The 26,678-nt window shown below is 33.5% G+C and overlaps 1 protein-coding gene and 1 non-coding gene across 2 annotated transcripts; one reads left to right on the forward strand and one right to left on the reverse strand.

The window, feature by feature from the left end:
• LOC110109670 (14-3-3-like protein B) lies at positions 1–25,826 on the forward strand. Its single transcript, XM_020840888.2, has 7 exons — positions 1–241; positions 336–642; positions 734–821; positions 15,780–15,889; positions 15,967–16,115; positions 25,426–25,481; positions 25,576–25,826. The coding sequence occupies exons 1-7, from the start codon at positions 169–171 to the stop codon at positions 25,576–25,578; spliced, it is 786 nt and encodes a 261-aa protein (XP_020696547.1). The 5' UTR covers positions 1–168; the 3' UTR covers positions 25,579–25,826.
• Positions 14,977–15,083, reverse strand: LOC114579400. The gene has a single exon (XR_003700342.1). It is a non-coding gene; the product is annotated as a U6 spliceosomal RNA (small nuclear RNA).
• Positions 25,827–26,678: the final 852 nt, after the last annotated feature.

Consider the following 26,678-nt stretch of genomic DNA (forward strand, 5'->3'; position numbering starts at 1 on the left):
ACCGCCAACCCCATTTCGCTGCACAAAATTTCCTATTGGTTCGTTGTAGGAACTCGTCGTGCCAGCGAAACGAAACCCTAGACCCGGGAGAAGGCGAGCAAGGGAAGACGAGTCTTGGAGAAAACAAGAATAGAAAGAGGAAAGGAGGCGAACGGATCGGGATCTGCCATGGCGTCGCAGAAAGATCGTGAGAACTATGTCTACGTTGCGAAGCTCGCCGAGCAAGCCGAGCGGTACGATGGTGAGGTCTTTCTGCTCTATCTCAATGTTGGTGATAGGTTAAATTTTAGCTTCTGATCTAATCTCCTAGTTTTCGCATCCTATTTTTGTTGCAGAGATGGTGGATGCAATGAAGAAGGTGGCGAAGCTCGACGTGGAACTTACGGTGGAGGAGCGTAATCTACTTTCTGTTGGGTACAAGAATGTGATTGGGGCGAGGAGGGCGTCCTGGAGGATTCTGTCTTCGATCGAGCAAAAAGAGGAGGCCAAGGGGAACGACCAGCATGTGAAGAGGATTAGGGATTATAGGCACAAGGTGGAGTTGGAGCTCTCCGACATCTGCAGTGACATCATGTCTGTTATTGATGAGCATCTTATTCCATCGGCTGCTGCTGGGGAGTCCTCTGTGTTCTACCAAAAGATGTGAGTTGGATCTTGGCCTGTACGCTGCGCTCCTGTTGATTTGGGAGTCTTCGTGGTTTCTGGCTTGATTTTTAAATTTATTGTGTATCAGGAAGGGTGATTATTATCGGTACCTTGCGGAGTTCAAAATTGGAACTGATAAGAAAGAAGCTGCTGAACAGTCATTGAAAGCTTATCAGGTTTTGTTTCTATGATTTTGCTGCATCTGAGTTTTTTGGTGTCAATGTCATCCTTTTTATTCTCTTTACTGATATCCCGTAGGAAGTCAATTCTAGTTGTTCTAAAGAGTTGCTTTGCTCTGCCATGCACTGCCTACAATGTTACCATATGGCACATTTTTGGTTTAAGTTTTTGTTTCGTCTTTTATATGGATTGAATCTCTTAGTCTCTAAGTTCAACCATGCGAAAGAAGGCTTGACTGCTCGAAAGTGATTGACGCTGGGCATCAGCGTGGACGTATTTATTGATTAAAATGATAGATTTAATTCAAAACACCATGAACACGTGGATAAACATATAATAAGAAATAATGAAAATAGATGATGCGCTAAAATTAATAAAGGAAACATTTAGAAATGGTATCATTATGTTCAAAATTTTCACTTTTTCCATGAAGTCACAGTGAACAAAAAAGAAAATTTTATTCAGCAACATAATATAACATAGAATCTTAATTCATCCTAAGGATAACTATTTATAAAGTAAGGCCCTCTATAATAGAATATAACAAACTACTAAACTTGATGGAAAATGAGTTTAATAATCTTTGAAAAAATGAAAAATGGTACTGAATTCGAAATGACATGCTACTCAAACAACCCAAACAATTGATGATATGATTTAAGTTCTATATATAGTAAACATGTTATATGTAATACACATACAAGCTAATCTCTAAGTCTTTTTGGTGCCATGAATTCCCCTGGACTACAAACAATTCAAAGTTGAGAATGACAATATATCAATAAGACTGTTACATAACATGTCATTTATAACTCATATACTGGTACTTATTGTAAACTCTTGGACAATGTTGTTCAACAAGCTCATCTTGAAGAAGTTATGTGAGAATTGATGTTAGTGCTTCTTTTGTAAATACCCCAAGCCCGCTTGCAAACATATTAATATAATTTATTTAAGGTTTGAGAATTTGATGCAACTGAAAACAACCTTGGCTCTAGGAATGCAAATAAAACATCTCCCTTTCAATATAACATAAAAAAACACCACAATAAAACAGGAGACAACACTAGTTACAACTTTCAATAAAACATGACTCAACAATTCTTTACAACTTATAAAAAAGTTTCTAGAAGAGGGATACAGGTGGAATGAGAACAGTGTAGAGAATAAGTAAATAGAAGTCCAAGACGAATTAGTAGATGGAAGGTATAAGAAGATAGTTCGTAAGCTAAGAAATACCCTTGGGGTTCACATTCAAAAAATTCATCAAATCTCTCTCTTTCACAAAGGAAATTAGCCAGATTATATAGGAGAAGAAGGGGAAAATGGCAATAAATTGCCCAATTAAATGTGCCTCCAAAATAACTAATAGAACCTATTCAAGACAACGCACTTAATGAGAAACACTTAGCATAGGAATAAACAAGTAGGGGAATTGAACAACCAAAAGAAGGGAAACCAAGGGTTAGCAGGAAAACCAAGAGCCGATAAGCAAGGAAACCAAAAGTCAGCAAGGAAGATGAGAGCCAACAGGCAGTGAAACCGAATTTCAACAGAAAAAATATTGAGCTAGCACGAAAAACCGAAGGGCCAATAAGAAATCGAGGAGCTAACAAAAGGAAATAAAGAGTCACAGGAGAAAGAGAGCTATAAACACAAGTGGAAAATAAATAAAACATAAAATAGCTAGTCTTGACTGCATCAGAATTCAACTAGGTAACATATCCTCAACATGTAAAGTAGTATCATTAATCAGTTCAATAAGCAAATCCAAGGCATGCACATTATGTCCTGGCAATCTATTAGCCTGATAAGGCTTTGCGGTTCTTAAAGGTAATTTCTTGTTTGTTGGGAGTAGAACACTTGTTGAATAAGAGTTTAACTCCAAACAATAATATAATTATGCATAGAGCTATACAATGGTTAAAAATCATGATTACACCTAGTAATTTGTTGCATTTTGCATTTGTGCCAACAAGTGGTTCATGCACATAGTAATGTATGGTTTATGCACGTGTAATGAATAATGAGTAGAATTTGATAGGTTAATGCATTCTAAAAATTCTGAGGGATTAACAATGGAGAAGGATGGATGAATGGCAAACAATAGAGAATTCCAACTGAAGGAAAAACTGAGAAAAAAATTTTAATTTTATAAGATTCCAGTATGTTAAGCCTCATATTTTACCTTAATATTGTTGTAGGCTAATTCATATATGATGTTTTGTATAGTTGGTTATGTTGCAAATATGATGATCATTTAATCTTTTGGGACATGCTTAGTGAATAATTTTATAAACCTATACTTTGTCACACTATGGATATCTTTTTATGGTGCTTAAATTGATTATGTAATTGATCTTTATTGTATAGGATGGTAAGTGCTTTTTATAAGTTTTTGTTTCGTATTAGCTCATTATAATTCAAGTTATTTTTAACATTTTACAAAATAAATTTAGTAGATACTATCATTTTTTTTGTTTATTTGATTCTTTGAAAGTTAGTCATGTTGTAACTCTTTCAAAATTTTTGTGCAATAGTTATTTATTGTAGAGGAATGATAAATCTTTTTTTATTTTTATTTTTGTAAGTTCTTGTTTCATATTAACTCATTGGATTTCAAGTTATTATCAACAGTTTACCGAACAAATTTAGTAGGATTTAAAGTTATTATTGACAGTTTACCAAACAAATTTAGTAGGGCATAGAATTTTTTTTTTCTTCGAAATTTAGCATGCTGCAACTCTTTATAAGAAGTTTTCTAACTTGTCTTTTCTATCTAACAAGGCCTAAACATAACATATGCCTCATAGGGAGGGGGTAATTAACCTCAATTACATAATCTCTTTAATTTTCGTGTTGGTTTTGATCATTGTTTAAAATTGTTCGAGGAACAACTCAAAGAGATGTACATGCAAAGCGCCTTGAGGCTTGTGCCCCATAGTGGGAGAAAGAGGTTAACATTTCTGTTGTTTGTAGTGTACAATGAGGCTCGTTTTTGAGGCACATGTAAGGATGCATCTGCATCTATTTCAGGATTTGGAAAATGTTGTGGTCTTTTATTTTTTAATAACTCAAAAGCCCAAGTGCCATTATAAGCTACAACAGGAATATCTCAATGTTTTCTGATGGAGGAAGGAATAAAAATGACAAAAATTGACAAGAAAGTAATTGAAATGATTAGTATAAAATAGATGTAATATAAATTATATAAGGTCATTTTGGGATTACTCTTATTATATAGATGTTTATTTATTTATTTTAACTTCTTATTTATGTTTACTTGTTTATCATATGCTTCTTGTTTAATATTGATTGTTTTTAAGACCTGTTATGATGTTATTTTGACATTTTGGGATTACTCTCAAATGCTTTATTGGGAAGACAACTAGCTCAAATTTTTATATTATTATTTATTGAGTCACAGGGTAGATTACTCTCAAGTTTCAAATATTTATTTTTCATATTTTAATGATTTTAATCATTAATTTTGAGGCTTATAACTTAAAACACATTGAGGCTTACGTCTTGCCTAACGAAAAGAAAATGCCTTAATTCTTGATTGTGCAATTTCAAACCTTGATTTTGATAATCTAGAAAATAAGTATTGACATAATTTACCTAAATAGGAATTATAAATATATAGTGATTGTTGGGTCGAAATGTGCTAGGTGAAAACTAGTTCTTCTACTTGGTACCATGAGGCAAATAAAGCTATTTGGAAGGTGGAGAAGAATTGATTATTTCTCTTCATCATCTTTAGTGGATAATTACAAGAAAAATTTGAACAAATGCTTCACGAGGTAGGCTAGTCGAGGGTGCTCCGTCTGTTTATGTTCACAAAATTTGAACATATGTGCTTGATGCTTTACCCATTATTTATAGGAAAGAGCCAGGGTTAATGCCATAGGATATGGATTAGCAAGGAGGTAGTCAGACACTTTTTGTGGCCACCTATGTAGTTACCTTGAAGGCCGGCTCTGCTTGGATTGCTATTAGAATAAGTGGTTGGTGAGTGGATATTGCCGAGAATATTGTTTGAGTGGCATGACTTTTGAGCACTGTCTGATAAGTTATGCCTGTTGGGCATTGCAATCTAAGTATTGTTGAAACAGTTTTTTTTTTCTTGGATGATTTACTTTGTTTGACTAATTATCTTTATGACTTTCTGGCTATTGTTTGGGCGTCTTGTCATAGATGCTCTTGATGACTTGCTCTAGCGACCTCAGACCTATAGCTTCAAAGTTGTTTTAGCTGCCTGGTTGGCTTAGTTCAACAATAGTAAGCTTAGTTCAGATGTGGGCATATAATAATGATATGTTGGTGTTTTAATATTGTACACTTGATCTATTTATGGTTGAGGTTGAAATGTTGAATTTGGCTCTATGGAATAAATGCAAGTAGCATGGAAATATAACTCGTCTACTATGATAAGAATCTCTTAACAAGCTAAGTTGTTACGTTGCATACAAAGGTCTAATATTCTTAATCTATTAACTCACTGTATAAGTGATAAGGAAATAGTGAATTCAATAATGATTTGAGTTAATATAATGTTGTTGGCAAAAAGTGTCACCCCTTCTAGTCTCTAATTGATACTCTCATGTGTAGAATAAAGTTGTTAAACCATGTGCACAAATTCAAATTATTGTTTTAGAGTTCCATATAAGCATAGTTCTTAAGGATGAATCTAGAAATTAACACAGTTCTATTCAAATTCTCAAATTAAATTCAAGTACCATCATTTTAGGATACAACCGAACTTTGATGCAAAATAATGTCACTATGGAAGTAAATTCTCAAGCAGGAGAATAGCTATTAGAAGAATACCATGCTATCTTGTAGATGGATGGTTGGGTGGATTTGTCAAGTTGATTTGGTTCGGTTCAACTTGGGTTAAATTTTATCTTTTCTTTCCGCCCACTCTTTCTTTTTTTTTTTAATTAATTTAACGACCTCTATTGTTATTCATAGGATTAAGGAGGCCTTAGAAGGTGTTTTTGGTGTACAAAACTATTTATGTGGGTATGGATATTAATGTCTAGGTATAGGCTGAGTAATGAATGTAAGGGGAAATAACAGAGGAAAAAAAAAAGATAATGTATCAAAACCTTGCTTGCCAAATAGCTTATAATTAATTGGTGCATTGCTTCAAATAACAGGAACATTGCTTCATATAAAAGGAGCAAGAATGTCTTGGCCAAATTCTTCCTATGCAGTGAATCAATATTTCGCCAAACAAAAGTGAGCTCAAAATGACTTGATACTGTTGTTTGCATTAATTGTTTGTAATCTAATGATCATGTCAGTATTAAGGTACTTTAACACTTAAGAGCTAGTAAAACATGAAATAATAATATAATAAAATCTAAATGCATGGAAAACTCGACTAGCTTAATCCACTAATTATTTGATGTAGATGTGGATTGAATCGGGTGGATAATGATGAAGATTGTCTATTACACCTGAACCGATTTAATGGCTTGTAATAGTAAATTTTCATATTTGGCGATGAGACCCCACTTGTTATTGCATTGCATGGATGCATGCCATGGAACTAATCCAACTAGTGGCATGTGTTGCTTTGACATCTACGATAATTTATAGTTCCAAGTTTAGAGTCTGATGGGAACTTGTTACACCTACCACTAACTTGATATTTTGGTTTGTTTGATGTTGTAGTAATCTTTTCATGGGCTATAGGCATCATGTTGCTTTTTGATATAGTTAGATTAGAGATCATTTGTGTCGTTTGAGTTGTCATAAACTTTGCTTCTATTAATTGCTAGGACCCTCTAAGATTAACCATTGTTGTTGCAGTTTTTTCATTTATTAGCCAAAATCTTTTGGTGATTACCATCAAAATTTGATTTATTGTGCTTTAAGGTAGAAATACGTGTCAAAGATATATTGGCGCTATTAAATATTTATGTGATCGAACATTAATTAGTATTAGAAATAGTTCTCTCTCTCTCTCTCTCTCTATATATATATATATATATATATAATCTAAATCTTTATTTTACTTCTTCAATGTCTTCTTTTTTTCTAAACATTTTCTCTACTACTATATTTTTTGCTCACTTCAGTGGACGTCTCTCGAATTAGAATTGTTTTATCTAAAATATCATAAACTAAAGTATCTTACCTTGAATAGTTTTTAAAAACATAATCAACAACAACAACAATAACAACATCAAACCTTTGTCCCACTACGTGGAGTCGGCTACATGAATCATTTTTTGCCATTGTGTCTTGTTAAAAGTCAAATTCACATTTAAATCTAATAAAGAAAGATCATTTCTAATATTTTCTAACCAAGTATTTTTAGGCCTACCTCTGCCTTTCTTAACATAAGTCAAATTTAATACCTTAACTTTCCTAACCGGGTCATTGGAAGACCTCCGTTTAATGTGACCAAACCATCTAAGGCGGCTCTCTCTAATCTTATCTTCTACTGGAGCTACTCCAACCTTTTCACGTATATGCTCATTTCGTATCCTATCTCTAAGGGTAAAGCAACTCATCCACCTAAGCATCCTCATCTCTACAACACTTAACTTAATATTATGCTTCTCTTTTAATGGCCAACATTTAGCACCATAAAGCATTGCAGGTCTCGCCACCATCTTATAAAATTTCCACCTAAGTTTGAGTGGGACTTTATATCACATAACAAGCCCGATTCATTCCTCCACTTCAACTATCCAACTTGAATTCTATTGATAATATCCCCATCTATTTCACCATCACTCTAAACAGTAGATCCAATATATCTAAAACTTGTACTCTTATTAATGACTTGATCGCCCAAAGTCACAATCCCCTCATTAGGTCTATGGCTACTAAAATTACACTCCATATATTCAGCTTTATATCTACTTAAGCGAAACCTTTAGACTCTAAGGTTGACCTCCATAATTCAAGTTTACATTCAACGCCCTCTTTAGTCTTATCAACAAGAAAAATGTCATTAGCAAAAAGCAAATACAAGGTACATCCTCTTGCAAATGTCTGGTGAGAACATCCATGACTAAAGCAAAAAGATGTGGGCTTAAGCAAAAAGCTTAAGGTTGATCCTTGATGTAATTCAATCGAAATAAGAAAATACTTGGTCAAACCACCTTGTGTTTGAACACAATTAATAGCTATTGCATAGATATCTTTAATGATTTGAATATAAGTGTTATTAAATCCTTTCTTTTCAAGAACTCTCCATAACACTTCTCTTGGAACTTTATCATATGCTTTCTCTAAATCAATAAGTATCATATGTAGATCCTCCTTATTCTCGCTATATTTCTCCATCAAACCTCTCAATAAATATATGGCTTCCATAGTAGACCTACCCAGCATGAATCAAAATTGATTTTGATAAACATTAGAATCACACCGCAACCTACGTTCCATAACTTGCTCTCATAGTTTTAAATATGACACATTAATTTAATTCCTCTGTAATTCGCACACTCCTATGCATCACCTTTATTTTTAAAAATAGGAATTAACACACTCATTCTCCCACCATCTGTCATCTTTTTAGTCTTCAAACAATATGAAAAAGTTTAGTAAGCCAAGAAATTTCTTCTTCTCCTAAGCATTTCCACACCTCTATTGAAATATCATCAGGTCCAACAACTTTTCCATACTTCATTTTCTTTAAAGCATCTCTAATTTCAATTTTACTAATATGCTGATAAAAACAAAAATCTTTATTTTTATCTAGGGTGCTAAAGTCATTAAAGTCAATCGTATTTTCACATTCTTCTTTAAAAAGTTTAACAAAATATCTCATCCATCTTTGTTGAATATCATCTTCTAAGAAAAATACTTTTTGATCTTCATCCTTAATACATTTCACTTGAACTAAATCCTTACTACTATCTCTTTGTTTGGCTAACTTATATATAAATCTTTCTCCCTCCTTAGTATCTAATCTATTTTATAAATCATTAAAAATTAAGCTCTTTGCATCACAAATAATTTTTTTAGATTCTTTACGAGCCTTTTTATAACTTTCACAATTATCAGAATTTTTACAACTAAACCAATTTTTATAACAAAATTTCTTATTTTTTATCTTTTCTTGCACATTTGATTGCTAACACCAATTATTTTTACTATTAGGAGCTTTTCCCTTCAAAGCTCCAAGCACATCTTTTGCAATATTCTTAATACCACTAGCCACTTTATCCCACATAGCATTAGCATCCTCATGCGCAGACAAAATCTTAAGATCTAAAATCTTTCTCTCAAAAATACTTTTGTTAATATTCTTTAAATGCCCCCATCTAATCCTAGAATATATTTTCATTTATCTTAAAGTCCAAAATTAATAATCGATGTTGGGTACATATATTTTCACTCGGAATAACTTTACAATCTTTGCAATTTAAACAATCTAATTTTCTTATAAGAAAATAATCAATCTGCATTTTACTATATCCATTTTTATAAGTGATAAGATGCTCATTTTTTTTCTTAAATAATGTATTAGCTATTAAAAAATCATAAGTTAAAGAAAAATTTAATATGTTCTTACCACCTTCATTTGTTCCAAATTTATGACAACCATTAATGCTTTTAAAATCATCTACCTCTTTATCAACTTGTCCATTTAAATATTCTCCAATAAAAACTCTTCATTCAAGAGGTATTTTTTATATTAATTTTTGCAAAATTTTAATTTTGAACTCATATCCAAACTTATTGGAGGAGCATAAGCACTTATAATATTAACAATCTTAGCATCAACAATAATTATTAAAGTTATAATTCTATTTCCAATTATGTTAATTTTTATAACATTATGCTTGAAATTCTTATCTATAATCACACATACACCATTTCTAGTACGACTCTTATCCGAAAAGCATAGTTTATATTATAAACTATGATGCACGGACACGAACATGACACGACACGGACACGGGACACGACATTTTTTTAAAATATAGGACACGGGTGCTGCGTGGACACGGCATAATAATTTTTTAATATAATATATAGAAATTAAGATGACATTATTTTAAAAATGATAAGCAATAATAAATTAATTTCTTGATAACTTATTTAGTTTATAACATAAAGATGTTTAGTACAAAATGTCTAGTACAACCACAAAAATATAAGTAAAAAACCATTTATTACAACATGAAGGTCCAACTACTCAATAGAGGGAATAATAAAATTAAATTCAGAGGTAGATCTTTGGCCTTCAATATCATCATCATTGAATATCATTGCATCCAACTCTGGTTCATCTAGAGAAAGATTTGCAACCTCCAATAATCCCATATCAACAAGTCACTCGAACCAATCTCTAACAACATCCCACATCTTATTATCACATGTCATATAAAGTGAGGTTTTCCTTGATAGAAGATGAAGATATATATTCCTCCTAAATCATAATGGATATTCTCTATTTGAACTACTATCTTTCAACATAGAAATTATAATTGATATGAAGTGAAATCAAAATATCTCAATAATAAGACAACATGAATACAACAATATACCGGTCTGTCGGGGGTCCAAGGGGGCTCTGCCCTCTGGCGGGGTTCGACCTGCCAGGGTAAGAGTAATTTTGAAGTTCCGCTTGTTTTTAAAGTTCGTAAGTTATTTGTATGGAAAGAGATCAAGCGGTATCGAGCATGTACCTAGCGGTACCGAGCATGTACCTACCCGGCAGACTGGTATATTTTTGTATTCATGTTGTTTTATTATTGGTATTTGGTAGTACAAATAATTGTTAAAATATATCCTATTGTTAGCATGACTAGTGGCACAAGAAGGAAAGATCCTGCATGGAAATATGGAACTCAAGTTGAAGTGTCAGGCGAAGGTGCAAAGAAGGGATATGTTTACATGAAATGTAATTTCAGTGAGAAACGCATAACTGGTGGCGTCAAAAGATTGAAGGATCATCTAGCCTGCACTCATGTCAATGTGGGACCATGTGCAAAAGTTTTAGATGAGGTGAAGAAGGAATGTACAAATTATTTAAAGAAGTTTGCCACCACAAAGGAGGTCACACAAAGAAATATGGATTGAGACAGGAGTGACAATAATGTCAGATGGTTGGTCAATATTCGACATAGAAGTATTATTAATTTCTTGGTCAATAATCCATTTCTGAAGAAGACTATCTCAAAGTGAATGATCAACTTGAGGATTTTCATTTGAAGAAGGGAATGTTAAATTTAGAGTTATTCTGAAGACAATAAAAAATTTAAAGGTATTTTTAAATATAATGAATTATTTTGTATGTTACTATTGTTTCATTTTAGAGCTAATGAAATATTAACTGATATAGGAGATAAAGGAAAAAATATTATAGATGAAGAAGAGTTGGAGGATGACTTTGACATTAATTATGAAGATTCTTCTGAAGACAATCAAAGTGATGATGAGCCTGTTTTGGGTTTTGATCCTAAGGGGATGTTTTATTTTTAAGTGAGTTTATTTTAAATCTTGTATTACAGTAATATTATCTTAAAACAAATCTTCAAATTCAAAGTTGACATAATATTATGTTATTTTTTGTCATTATTTATAATTTTAAATTAATTTATTGTAATCTTTTTGAGGCTTACGCCTCGATCCGCCTCAAGGCTTACGCCTCGCCTCGCTTAGAAAAAAACGCCTCGAGTCCCGATTTCGCCTTTTAAAATGTTGGTACCTAGCGATACCTAGCGGTACCGAGCATGTACATTAGCCTTTTTTTGTAAGTTTCAAAAAACAACAATTAATATTTTAGGCGTTGATGCCATTTATCAGTCACCGAGAGAGAAGATGAAAATACCTTCATTGCCAAAAAGAAATTAAAATGAGAATATTCGATGATTGGGTATTAAGTACAGACGTTGATTTAGTGTTGTGGCTAGGAAATAAGAAATTTAGTTTAAATCCCGCAAAATACAAGAAATTATATTTAAAAAAAATTCATAAAATATTTAAGATACGCGTGTCGGACAAGCGTGTCCAATTTACATTTAATATTTTTTAATCGGACACGTTTTTGGCGTGTCTGACATGTGTCGGAGGAGTGTCGGACGAGTGTCGTGTCGGACACGGTGTCGGACACTGCATGCCTCTTTGAGAAGTGTCGGTGCATCATATATAATAAACTATCAATCTCCTTAGCCTTCTCTCCAACCCATTTAGTTTCTTGAATGCACATAATATTTATCTTCCTATGAATCATAATATCTATTAATTCCATTAATTTTCCTTTAAGAGAGCCTATATTTCAAGTTCCTATCATAATTGTAGTTTCATGGACTAGCTTTTTTGCCCACATCCGTCCTTGATATGGGAACCCTTGCCTATTTAACACCGTAGCCGGGCGCCAGTGCAGCGACCCTTACACAGTTGTCACTGTATTCAGGCTATACAGCACGTCGCTTCCAGTAGACGTCCTGGCGATTTGACTATACTTTTACGCCCTGCTTTAGTTATTTTATGTCTCTTTTTTTTTCTTTGTACAATGCCTAATATATAAATCTTTAGAAGTTGTAGTTTTTGTTTTACTGAAAACATTATCAGTATGATTTATAGTTTTTATATATTCATTGCAAACCCTAGTAGTATTCAATTTTTGTTACCTTTAAAAGCCTATTTTTTATTAATAATCCTTTGCACGTCATAACAATCTAGTCTCTTTATCAATGAGCAAGGAGCAATCATATTTGATATTTTTGCCCTTCTAAGGTTGTGTTTTCGTTACAATTTTAGGGTCAGTTTGGGGCAACTTTTATTTTTTTTTTTTTCAATTTACTTTTCAGACTGTTGCTATTACTTCAGTGAATGCTATTTTCTTGTGGTTTTTCAGAAGTTTATATAATAGGAAGTTTATTACAACTAGATCTGTTAGAATTTGGTAGATGTAAGAAATCAGTTTTCAGATATTTTTTGAAAGGTATAGATAGACCTAAAAATACTTAGCTAGAAAATATTTGAAATCACCATTTTTTATTAAATTTAAATGAGAATTTGACTCTTAACTAGACAATTGAGGATAAGGATTCATGTAGCCGACCAAACGTAGTGGGATAAAAGCTTGATATTGTTGTTATTTTTGCTAAGAAAAATATTTATAATATCCATAATAGTTTACAAGACTTATTTCCCCAAAACTCTGCAACTACATTTACGAAAGCTATAGACACGGCAAATAAATCCTTAATCTTTGAATTTTTGTTGCGTTTCATTTGCATTTAAAGTTTGTTAGAATTGTTTCATGTGATTGCTTCTTTTATTATTTTCAGGTTTGCATGCATTACCAAGAAAACACTAAAAATATCATCTTACTCTTTAATTATTTATGCTATTGTTTTGCATGCTACATAGTTTGTATTATTATTTTTCATTCTACATTAGATATTGTTGCAAACAATACTATGTTTAGCATAAGATCTGCGTTGCTTCTATTAGAATGTAAGTTGCATCCATAATCACTTTATGGAGAAATTTGTATTTAGGTGTCATTTGGACAGCATTATAATTTCTTGTTTAGCTTTCCTATCCTATTGATTTTGTTGCAAGACAAGGTTAAGTGAGTCGTGAAGTGACAAATCTTAGGCATCATATTGATTTTTTTGAGGCTACACAACCAAGAGAACCACAATAACCAGATTATGTTAAGGTTTCTATGTTTATTCGTTGTTAGGCCACAAACCAATACATGGCTTTTGGCAAACAAGAGGAATTTTTTGTTGTAATTAGAAAATAATTGCTTTGAGGTTGGTGAATTTCATTCACAGTTCCAAGAATTCTTGCAAAGATAAGCAAGGTTTTTAGAGACTTAGAGAACAACTCAGGTTGGTTCTTATCAACCATTATCTACTTGAATGTTGTTAGGTCTCAAAGGGACATTCACTACCGTCTTTATGATATTTTTCATTGGAGAAAATTCCATATTTAGGATTTATGTTTTTGGGTACCCTTTTTTTTTCTCCCATGGTCACTTTAGGAGAGAAAAAAAACATTTGCATGTGATGTGAATCTAATTGTAATTAGGTTAGTAATTAATAAATGATTAATTAGGAATAATAATTAGCTTAAGACATTGTATTCTGTAGAAGCCCTATTTTGGGGAGAAGACGTGACATGAATAATGAATTTTCCTTCTCTCCTTCCTATCTAGTTCACTTTTCTTTTCTTTTTTGGGATCGAGAATCTTATATTGACGTTTTGGTTACACCATCTTCTTGCACTCATCTTTGCCAATCCCTATTTTGGGATCAAGAATGCTAACCGGGCCTCACCTCCTTAAACCAATCCATCATTTCCAATCTCATCTAAAATCCAATCATCACTATGACCCATTTGCCAACCCAAGCCCCACTATGTTTTGTTGGTCCAACTTCGAGCGATATGCAACAATGCACCTCTAAATTGTTGTGTGAACGTCAGTTTGAGATTGGTTCAATCATCTGCATCATGTTCAGTCCCGTTAAGCAAATTGCCCATCTCTGTTACCACTCGGTTTCGCCATAGCCAACATAGCTTGCCACCAATTTCTATCACCATTTAAAGAAACATAAGTTGATACTTCTGAGCAATGTCGACATCAATTCCATATCAATTGAGTTTTCTAAGATGTCCCTTGTTTTTTTTTTTGAAGCTCAAAATCATATCCACGCCATCAATCATCATAGGCTCGGCATTGTGGATCCCTACAAATGAATCTCTGCCATCATTTATTCAAATCTAATAACTTCAGACACAAATCCAACCATCCTCATATACTGGTCATCCAAATTCATGACTTGAATTGCTTAAAGAACATATCAAGAACTCACAGTATTTTTGTGTAACAAATTATTCTTGGATTCTTATGAGTGGTAGAAGGAATGTAGAGCTCATCACGATCAATGAAAGAAAGTAGAATAAGTGATTTAAGAATCATTAAAATTGATGTTTCTCATTTCAATGGGATATTTAGCTACAAATGGCTTGCCAATATTGATCAGTTATGTTCATGTCACAACTTATTTGTGGCTGGTGGATGTGGGCGGCGGGTGATGTTTGATGGTGGTGGGTGTTAGCTGTGGCGAACGACGGAAGGTGATGGAGATGGCAGATGGTTGGCGGCTCCAACAAAAAAGCTGCCTGCTTGCGGTTTTTTTTTTATTTTTTATTTTATTATATTTGGACAATTTCTCGATTTATGCGTGTCATCCTTGCGTAGGGGCCATGCTAATCTTCTCTGTATCGTTCCAAAAGCTGCCTGCTTGCGGTTGATAAAAGAATTTGTCCAAGTTTGGTTGAGTTTACATACTTAAAAAATATGTAATATGTAGCTAGAAGATATGAATTTAGAAATGTGTAATAATTAAATCTTTTAGCTAATAAATTATGGTAAATGTTATGACGTTTAAAAAAATCAACTTATTCTTTGGATGTGCGAATATATATATATAGCTAGAAGATTTAATTATGTGTTTTATAAAAAATAAATTAAAAAAATAAAAATATAAAGATATTTGCCATTATAATAATATGAATTTAGAAATTTCTTTATATTAAATAATGTAAATTTATTTAAGAGTAGGTTAAATAGAAAGTTCTCCTGCAGTTAAAATAGGAATCTAGTTAAAGCTAACTATTATTTTTTTTTGTTTTTATTATACGTGATAATTATACTCTGGAATAATGAAAGGATATGTTTCTCTTTATAAAAATTAAGTATTGAGATTCTCATCTTATGAAATACCAATTATTTTCTTAATAGCAACTAGGTAGTATGGACAGCACTAATTGCACGGATTTAGAGTTCATAATGTGTTTTTGTATTATATGTATTAGAATATTTATTTTTTCAGTGTGAATGTTTATTCAATTTTGTGATTAGATGCATCCCTAAGGTATTTTTAATCATCTAAAATATCATGAGCTATACTTCTTGTTCTGCTGTTGTCTTAAATGTGATCTCCACCTTTTTGCAGGCAGCTTCCAGTGCTGCTGAGGCAGATCTTTCTCCTACTCACCCAATTAGACTGGGTTTGGCATTGAACTTCTCTGTCTTTTATTATGAAATAATGAATTCTCCTGAAAGGTCGGTGTATCACTGTTTTCTGGCTCTGTAATCCTAACCAGGAGTTCCAATCTGAATAAATTGTGACATGCATACAGGGCCTGCCATCTTGCTAAACAAGCTTTCGATGAAGCTATTTCTGAGCTTGACACATTGAGTGAAGAGTCATATAAAGACAGCACTTTGATTATGCAACTTCTGAGGGATAACCTCACCTTGTGGACTTCGGACATAGCAGAAGATGGAGGTAAGAGTTAGCGATTTTGCATTAGCACAGGTTCATTTTAATATTTCAATGCTATCAATTGCTTATTCTTCGCAGATTTTAACTTTGTTAGTCTGTTAGAAATAAAAAAATTTCTGCATGTTAATTAATTGGAACCTATGATTCATTAATATTTCTCTTCAAAGAGGCATGTAATGTCCAACACGTATCGGACACAACATGCATCCGGCACACCTCCGATATGTCCCAGACACTATGAAGACTATTTGATTAAAAATGTTAAAATAAATTGGACATTCATATTTGACATACGTATCTTAAATATTATATTATTTTTTAAATATAATTTCTTGTATTTCAAATTTAATTTATAAAAATATAAAATAAAAATTCTTATTTTTTCTGCACCAATCCCAAATCAATCCCTGCAGTCAATACCCCATTCTCTGAACATTCCTATTTTAATTTCTAACTGGTGGGTTTGCTGCTAAGGTTTCACTACAAATTGGTGCAATCTTAATATTTATGTTTGACAACGTCATAACATCATCAACAACAACAACAACAACATCAAGCCTTTATCCCACTACGTGGGGTCGGCTACATGAATCCTTTTTCTCCATTGTGTTCTATCAAAAGTCAAAATCTCGTTTAAATCCAATAAAGAAAGTTCATTCCTAATATTTTCTAACCAAGTCTTTTTGGGTCTGCCTCTACCTTTCTTAACATAGGTCAAATCTAATACCTCTACTCTCCTAACCGGATCATCGAAAGGCCGCCGTTTTATTTGACCAAACCATTTAAGGCAACTCTCTCTAATCTTATCTTCTACATGGGCTACTCCAATCTTTTCACATGTATGCTCATTTCATATCCTATCTCTAAGGGTAAAGCCACTCATCCACCTGAGCATCCTCATCTCTGCCACACTTAACTTAGGATTATGCTTCTCTTTTAATGACCAATATTCGGTACCATAAAGCATTGCAGGCCTCACCACCATCTTATAGAATTTTCCCTTAAGTTTAAGGGGATACTTTTCTATCACACAACAAGCCAGCATTCCTCCACTTCAACCATTCAACTTGAATTCTGCTGATAATATCCCTATCTATTTCACCATCAATCTGAACAATAGATCCAAGATATATAAAACGTGTACTCTTATTAATGTCTTGATCGCCCAAAGTCACAATCCCCTCACTAGGTCTATTACTACTAAAATTACAATCCATATATTCCGTTTTAGATCTACTCGAGCGAAAACCTTTAGACTCTGAGTTTGACCTCCATAATTCAAGTTCACCTTCAACTCCCTCTCCAGTCTTATCAACAAGAAGAATATCATCAACAAAAAACATACACCAAGGTACATCCTCTTTCAAATGTCTAGTGAGAACATCCATGATTTCTCATGGAAGGTTTTCCATCATAACATCAATGTTTTAAAATAATCTCATCATTGAAGTTTGAAATTGTCTTAACATTGATGCTCAATGCTAATGATTTCTACACCCACATTCAAGCCCTTGAGTTGTCTCAATATCTCATCTTTGTCCAACGTCATCTCTACATCAACGTCCGATTCCGCCCAGTATACAACATCATTGTCTGATTCTTGACATCTTAATATTAATTATTTTAAGCACAAATCATTGTAAAATGACTTATGGTTTTTCAATTATTTTTAATTTTTAGCTTATTCAATATCTATACACTATTTTTAAAATATAAAAATTATAATACTATATCCAATCTGCTTCCATGTCCTATATTTTGAGTAATTGATGGGTTCTGTGCCCGTGTCGCCATGTCCATATCTATGTGTCATAGATTGGAACTCGTGGTTATATTTATTTATTTTTCTTTTTCTGAGCAGTGACCTTATATTAGCCTGTTCCATTCTTCACGGGCTACAACACACTCTTCTTTTGACCTTCATATACAATTATTGTGCGTTTGAGTTTTCTTCAACCGTCTTATAGACACTTAATCTAAAATTTCCTTGCAAATGCATATGGACAATCTTTGACTTCTTAAATTTCACTCTATTTATCTTCATGTTTCATTAGATTTAAGATGCTAAATATTTGTTGTCCTTTGTTGTACATGTGTTATAGGCACTGCTTGACACTTCTGCATCTTTGAAGTTGTAAATTATTTATATCATTTTTTTATTTGAAATTTTGTTTTATGATCGAGTGGATATCTTATGAGAGTATTATTTTACATGTTTGTTAATTGGAAGTCGTGGTTATATTTAATTATTTACCTTTAGTGAGCAATGAAATCCTATGCAATTTTTGCGTGCTTGAGTTTTCTTCAGCTGTCTAACACAAACTTTATCTCAAATTTGTTATGCAAGTGCATAGGGGCAGTCGTTGAATTTTAAAATTTCATTCTTTCTTTATTTATTCTTTATGTAAAATTTAAGATGTAGAATAATTGTTTTACATGTATAACAGGTTACGCATGACGCCCTAGTGCATCTTGGAAGTTGTATTTTTTGTATAACATATATATATATATATATATATATATTATTTGCTATGTTTTTTCTTGAATTGAACGGTTGTTTTAAGCGAGTTTGAGTTTAGTTATCTTGTAAGTATTTTGTTCTACTACCATACAACTTTTTGGCATGCTTTATATTGGATGGTAATTTGTTATTTCCTGATAAGTTTTCTCCCTGCTTCGTGTAGTCAAACATTCAGTAGATATTTATTCAATAAGTTTCTGGGGATGCATGTTTTACATATGCTAGCATTCTTTTGAGCATGAAAACAATCTCTCAGTTATGTCGGAATAAGTGTTATTAAAAGTGTGCTTTATCAGCTGTGCGCTAGCCCTGCACATCACTTGCTTGTGAAGAGCATCACTTGTCTACAAAGCACAAGGTTGCTGCAAAGCATGCATGCTATGTTATAGTGATATGTGCTCATCTTTGACCCAAAACAAAATCCTAGTTCAGATTTCATGGTTTGATTTAACATCTGCCACATTAATTAGGGCATGAAAGCTCGCTTTTTTTTTTCACTAGTTCTCATTTTCATTGAGATGTTGCTCAATGAATCTCTGTTCTCTATGACTAGAGGTAGCCATATCTTGGAATGATATGGGTTTGAGTTTAAATAATTGGAAGAGTAAGATTTGGTCAAACAAGGAACCTACAATTGCACTTGTAAATACAAATACATATGCCGACAATACTTAATTACGTAAATTCTACATCAATAATTACACCATAATAATGTAGGAATCTCGAAATAATTGTGGCTAATTTTGGCATGATGTGTGCAATTATACGTTCAATTGATACTCCCCTACAAATTGATATTGGTTGTTCAAGAAGTATTAGTTTGCCTATAAGGATTTGATGATGTTGTCATGTCTTGAACTTTGTAAATATATTGACATCTGAAGGTTTGTAGAAAGATTAAGAAGATTAATAGGATTAAAATGTAAATATCTTAGCCTCTCGAATTGAATGATATTCTACTTCAATATATTTTGTGCTCTTTTGATATATAGGATTAACATTCGCTTGAATGATGCTAATGTTTTCTACATGGAGAGTATATTATTTTGAGAAAAATAAGTTTAAATAGAAGTTCAGCAAATTAGATAATCTCATAATAGGCGGAAGGTATTACTTGATATTCAAATTTAGTCGAGGATTTAGATGCATGTTTTCTTTTTACTCTTTCATGAAATCAAATACACATCAGACTTTTTCATTTTATGCATTGACGTAAAAAAAGAACTCTTAAACATTGCATTAGAATTAGCGATTTGAAAATGTTGGTTCAGATAAGATTGTATACATTAGCCCTTTTAGAAGTAACACATTACCAGATTAGCAAAACCTCATGCGTTGGGAACATACTTGTTAAGCATTCTTATGAGCCATTTTGCAGTTATTTTACCCTAGAAACACTTCTAACTGTGGAATCAGTTGAAAAGTTTGTTAATCTCAGGAATATATATTTATTCTAATGATTCTTCTTGCATTGTTGTGTGTTAGACTGGTCCAGTCGGTCCACGCAGGACTGGCCTGTGCGCGAAATGGCGGAGGTCTTCCGCCTCCCTGTACAAGCCACGCGAGCCGCAAGTCCACAGGAGCCGTTTTAGGAAGTAATTTTGAGGAAGTTTAGGAAATAAATTGAATGTAGGGACTATTTAGAGATTTCCTTTTGAATTGTATGCATTAAATAGTTTGTTTTCCTAGGGTTAGGGCATCTTAAATTAGGTTGAAATTTGAGATCTCTTAGATTTAAGTTTTCTTTTGGGATCCAACAACATCTAGAGATTTGGGAGAGATCGATTCTCCTCCCGAATTGAAGATCAACTGTATCTTGCTATTTTATATTTCTATTTCATCAAATAATACAAATTATGTACTGTTTTTGTGGTTTTGTGTGGATTCTTTTGTAGGATTTTCACTGTTTTCGGAAGATTGATTGGAAATACTTGAGATCTATAAGTGTTTCCTATCAAATTGCTATCATAGTTGTTTTCAGGACCTTTTGTGGGCTATTTTGGTGAATTTATGCGTTGTTTCTTGGGATTTCGAAGAAGAAAATTGCTGTTTTTGACGATTGAAGTCCATATTTTTATTTCTACAAAAATCCAGGCATCAATAGTGGCCAAGAAAATGGATGCGTTGGAGGAACGCCTCGAAGTGGAGATTGGACAAATGAAATATGAAATTTTAGATATTCAAACGCAAGTTTCAGATTTAAAAAAAGATGTCTCAGCTATCCATGATAAGTTCGATTCAAAATTTTCTTTCTTGGAGGAGATGTTGAAAAAAGTGTTCGAGTACCAAACCAAAATATCGTCGTCGAAGGTGAGGGAAGGCGCCGACATCCACGGAGATGGGAAAAACCCTAAGCTAATCAGACAAAGGGGAGATCAGGAGGTGGAGACTTGAAAGGAAGAAGAGAAAATACCTCTCCTATAGCCTATTTCTAGGGAGGAGCAGGGAAGAGGGTATAAGGAGAGGCGTGATGAGGTAGGGAAAGAACGAAGATGTGCTGATTTGGAGAGGAGGGGTGAAATTGGAAAGGAAAATGGGTAATTATGATCAAAGGGGGGTTGAATTTGAAAGGTGAAGAGTTTGTTTTGATCCAAGACGTGTTGAATTTGAGAGAAGGTGAGAATTTGATGAAATGTTTGGGTATGAACGTAGAATGGATGATTGTGACACTTGGGGGGAACCACCCCCTTGGGGAATGAGAATTTATGGAGGGAACAAAGAGAACGGAGGCAATCCGAGGGTGAGGAAATTGAAGATCCAATATTTGAGGGGGAGGATGCGCGCACGGGTGGATCTATAAGGTTGAAAGATATTTTGCCGTCAATGGATTGACAGAGGAGGAGAGACTGATGGCAGCAGGCCTATGTTTGGAATGGAAAACTTTGGCTTGGTACCAATGGAGGGACATGCGACGACCCATATGGAGTTGGAGGGAGTTTAAGGATTGTTTGATAGAATGTTTCCGAACTGGCAGGGGAGGAGACTTCTACGAGCAGTTCTTCGCCTTGACGCAGGATGATTCAGTGATAAAATACCGGGAGAGGTTCGAGTACTTTGCTAGCCGATTGGACCGCCTTTCTGAGACAGTGCTAGAGGGGAGCTTCATGAAAGGATTGACCCCAGCGATCCAGGAAGCGGTTAGAGTAATGAGGCATTGTGACTTGGGAGAGGTTATGGAGCTAGCTCAATTAATAGAAGATCAGAGGCACCTCGAGAGAGAGATAGGAGACAACAACTCAGGAGGCCCATACAGGATGACCAACACCGGATACTCTTCAGGGGACTTCGAAGGAAAAAACTGCAGGAGGAAGATCGGGGGACAACTTCAAGAAGCTCACAAAGAAGGAATTACATGAGAAGAGGGCGAATGAGCTTTGTTTTAGATGCGATGAGAGGTATACGCCTGGGCACAGGTGTAATGACCGAACTTTTCAAGTTCTTACCGTTTGTGATGAAGAAGGAATGGAGGAGGGTATCATCTTTCCACCTTGCGGACAAGGTGGATCCTTGGGAGGGGAGTATTGTTAGACCGGTCCAGCTGGTCCACACGGGACTGAATTGTGCGCGAAATGGAGGAGGTTCTGTACGAGCCGCGTGAGCCGCAAGTCCACGGGAGCCGTTTTAGGAAGGAATTTTGAGGAAGTTTAGGAGGGAAATTGAATGTAGGGACTGTTTAGATATTTCCTTTTGAATTGTATGCATTAAATAGTTCGTTTTCCTAGGATTAGGGCATCTTGAGTTTTGCTGAAATTTGAGATCTCTTAGATTTAGGTTTTCTTTTTGGCTCTCTTAGATTTAGGTTTTCTTTTGGGCTCTAGCGGCGTCTAGAGATTTGGGAGAGACTGATCCTCCTCTCGAAATGAGGATCAACTATATCTTGCTATTTTCCGTTTCCATTTCATCAAATAATACAAATTATCTACTGTTTTCATGTGGATTCTTGTGGAGGATTTTCGCTGTTTTTCAAAGATTGATAGGAAATGTTTGAGATCTGCTAAGTGTTTCCTATTATTGTGATATATATTTTTTAAGTTCTTGTGATCTGTGGACTACTAGCAGAAGCCCAAGTCATGTGAACGAGTAGAAAAGTTTGTTAGGTTTATTATTTTGATTTTTTTTTTAAAAGATTCTATTTTTGTGTTGGTGAAATACCTTCATCATTTTTGTTACCATTGTAACAAAGGATTGCTTCCTAGCCTCATTGCTCTAGTATTTGTGCAAGGATAAAATTGGTCATGCATGAGAAAAATTTTGTACAGTGGCGGACCTACATGCATGTAATTTAAATAAAATAAACATATATAATAAAATTTATGATAGTAATATTGTAACCAATTAAAAGTTGTGGTTTACAACCTTATGTTGGAAAATTGGGCATCACAACAATGATGCCCTTTGGGTTGAATGGGGTGCGGGGAGGCTGGCTATTGCAACAAAGGATTTCCCCTCCCCTTTTTAAATATGCTGGACAAAGGAAGCACATATTGGGTTGAGGAGTTTGCCAAATTACTACCACATCGCCAATTAAATAAGAAAGTTATGCCTACCTTGGTTGATATCATGCTTCATGTATAGATTACTTCCGTGGATGTTCTTATCAGGGTTTCCATTAGGTTGTATATTAGAATATCAAAGTGTGATGTTAGGCAAAATGTACTCCTCAAATTTTTAGCTTAGCATAGGATTGATCCTCGATTGATGTTTATCTCTAGCGATACATAAAGTTTGTCGGTGTTAATCTTGGATCATCCCAGGGGTTTCCGTCAAAACTAAAAGTGCATGATAAGTACTTTATGGTGAAAAAAAGAGTAAAGATGTTAACTCATTGAGGCATAACATCTATTACTTCTCAAAATCTCTGGCGATTTTTTTTTTTTTTTTTTAAGAAGCGGACGCTTTTAAAACATGAGGCGAGACGCGCCTCAGTGAATTTGAGGCATACGCCTCAATGCCAGCTCTCATTGCGTAGGCTTTGAGGCTTAAAAGGTTAAAATTGCGCTGAGGTGCTCCTCTTATTGCGCAATTTTAAACTTGGATCTTATATAATAAGGCTGGGTGGAGTTCTTTTAGAGCCTGTTATGAAAAATTTTAGGGAAGTATGATTAGAGAATTATGTATTCATATGGATATTAAAGTAGCCATTGATAGAAAATTTGAGCATGATAGAACTGAGTATGTTAAGATTAATGTGGTAATATTATGAGGGAGAATAGAGAGAGCTTTATGTTACAATGATAGCAGGAGTAATATCTATTAAAGATCAAGTAGTAAAAAAACCACTAATAAGTCAAGTGAATAAATATTTAGTCGAAAGATAGTGAAGAAAAATATAGGCTTAACATAAATTGGATATAACTTATGTAAAAGAGTATTTCACACAAAATCTTCATTGTGCCTTCTCTCTTTAAACTTGGATATGGTTGGTCATGCAATTAGGCTTTTGGGTCTTTATTTATTTTTAAGGGTAAACGAGTTAATTGACTAAAAAATATTAAATGAATATTGTGTACATGTGTTGTATCTATGTTTAAGGCTCTTTTATATTACTAATGCAATGGATGGGAAAAGTAAAAATTCAACACCAATTTTATGTATTTTATGATGATCTAATGCTCCACGTAATAAGATACATTGTTTAAAATTGCACAATGTGAGGCATGCCTAAGTGCATGCTTGTGCTTTGAGGCATATGTCTCAATCTGGCTGAGGTGCACCTCGCCTCATAGACTTGAGGTGTACACCTCATGTATGATCTTTTTTTTTTTTTTAACTATTAATATATAAAAATAACAATATTTTAACCTAATCTAAACACCACCTTCACATGGCCCCATCACACCCAGGTCATAGCTCCCATCCTCGACAATTTGCTCCATGCCGCTATCCCGTTGTTGCAGTTCCCAGCAATCACTTGCGGATGGCTGCTGCCGCAACCATCACCTGCTTCTCCTATTACATAATATATTTAATGTTGTTTTGTTATTATGATGTTTGGACTTTGGATTTTAATTATATTTCACGTAATTTATCACTTCTTAAGTTACATCTTTTATATATATATATTTTCATATTCATGCCAAATTATTATTTAATAGTTCAATAGGAAGTTAATATGTCATCGTTTAATGTATTATTTGGTTATTATACAAAATAAAATCACTTTTAATCTTCATTTTCACTTTATGCAAGTTTTAGATTTTGAGGCTCACGTTATAAAATGCCCTTGAGGCTTCTTACGCTGCATGACGGACGGAAAATGGCTCAATACCTAATTGCGCAATTTTAAATCTTAGTAGGATAAAAGGCTTGTTATTGTTGTTGTTATATGATGATCCGATGCAATTTAGTTCTATAGATATGCAATATATTATATAGATAGATCGCAAGGATACTGTTTATTACATACAATTAGTTATTATAATAACATGATATAATGGACACTTAAATCCATTTGAAAATATTGATTCTTCTCTCATAATTAGAACTTTAAATCACAAGAGGTGAGATCAGAAAACCATAAGAAGTGTGGATGAAATCATGATTCGAATTGAAATTCTCAAACATATATGAAGTTCCAATAATTTCAGAAGATAACATAAAGAAATTGAATCAAATTTAGAACTGAATCTACAATGATGGCGTGGTTATTCTTCAAGTTTTACACTAAACGTCTTGGGTTTCACTCAAATCCCTGATATTCCAAACACTCATAAAGTATATTATATATGATATTAAACTATTTTTCTCTTGGTGGTAAGCAGCCTCTAAAAATGTTATCATCTTCTAATGCAGCTGATGAAGCATCAAAAGACGGCAGCACCAAAGCTAATGCTGGCGATGATGCAGAGGTCAGTGGACATGAATTTTAATAACGCTTTCAGTAATTTGCATAACAACTCTTGCATTTTACATGCTTAAACTTTCAACTTCTTTCTTTTGCAGTGAATTTGGAACTAGATACCCTGCCTAAGATTAAGAAAATCTTCCTTGGTATTTTGTTGTTTTAGTTGAGATTTCCAAGGCTTTCTTTGATTTTTATTTGCCAGCCTTGAACATGCTTCTCTTCTGTTTGCAGACAATTTGCGCTTCTTTTACTAAGCAGACCACTATAAATTAATTTGATGCCTCGGAGTGTTTATCAAACCTTGAGATCTATTTGATACTATTATGCGTAATGGTTTTTCTTTCTTTTATTCTGATGATTCTGACGAAAGACCACTAGCTTATTTTACATTCGTCACGGACGAGCTGTAATTTACTAGTATTTTTTATTCAATTAAGACGAGGATATGCTCATATTCTTGCCCTTTATCTTATGTGCTTTTATTTGTCATTGCTTCCCTACACGTTCCAATCTGAAAATTCTTTTTAAGGATGAGAGACTCTGGGATCGTAATACTATAATTGTCTGTCTTCGTTCTAAACTGGCTTGATTATTTTAGGAGACCATAGCTGTGCTTCTTTGAAGTTGATGAAAGATTACTACTATATTATAGAAAACGTTATCATCAGAACATGAAGAAATTATTGTGTACGCAATTCGAACGCAGAGTAAGGTTCGGATGCTGTGTATTTACTGCTTATTTTACTGTGTATTTTTTAATACATAATTTTCTCATGTCAAATAAGCAGCAAATAAAAAATACGTAAAAAATACATTGAAAAAATTATGTATCAAGTTCTCGTGCTTTTAAATGTCAGGTTTTTTAGGTTGGGGGAATAAACTATAATTTAAAATATTAATTTAATGAGTTTTATTTTGCTCTTTGCGAGCCACATCACCTAATATAAACAAGTTCTATTATATTTAACGAGTTGAAAGGTCTTGTGTGTCTAGCTCTAGAGCTGAATATGTGCAAACATGAATAAGACAAGTTATTCTTTAGTTTATTAATAATGTCAATGATCACATTTTATTTTTTTAATTTAGTATTATAAAGTTATTAACATTCATTAATGAAAAATATATAATTTTTAAATTTATTTAACCATTAATAATAAATTATATAAGAATATTGTCTATGTCAGAATGTGGGTGGTATTTG

The sequence above is a fragment of the Dendrobium catenatum genome, unplaced genomic scaffold (genome assembly GCF_001605985.2).
Source record: "Dendrobium catenatum unplaced genomic scaffold, ASM160598v2 fragScaff_scaffold_370, whole genome shotgun sequence".
NCBI lineage: Eukaryota > Viridiplantae > Streptophyta > Magnoliopsida > Asparagales > Orchidaceae > Dendrobium > Dendrobium catenatum.

Coding starts and splice junctions, on each gene's coding strand:
- LOC110109670 (XM_020840888.2), top strand. CDS start 169: ATGGCGTCGCAGAAAGATCGTGAGAACTATGTCTACGTTGCGAAGCTC. Junction 822..15,779: donor AGTCATTGAAAGCTTATCAG/GTTTTGTTTCTA, acceptor ACCTTTTTGCAG/GCAGCTTCCAGTGCTGCTGA. Junction 15,890..15,966: donor ATAATGAATTCTCCTGAAAG/GTCGGTGTATCA, acceptor ACATGCATACAG/GGCCTGCCATCTTGCTAAAC.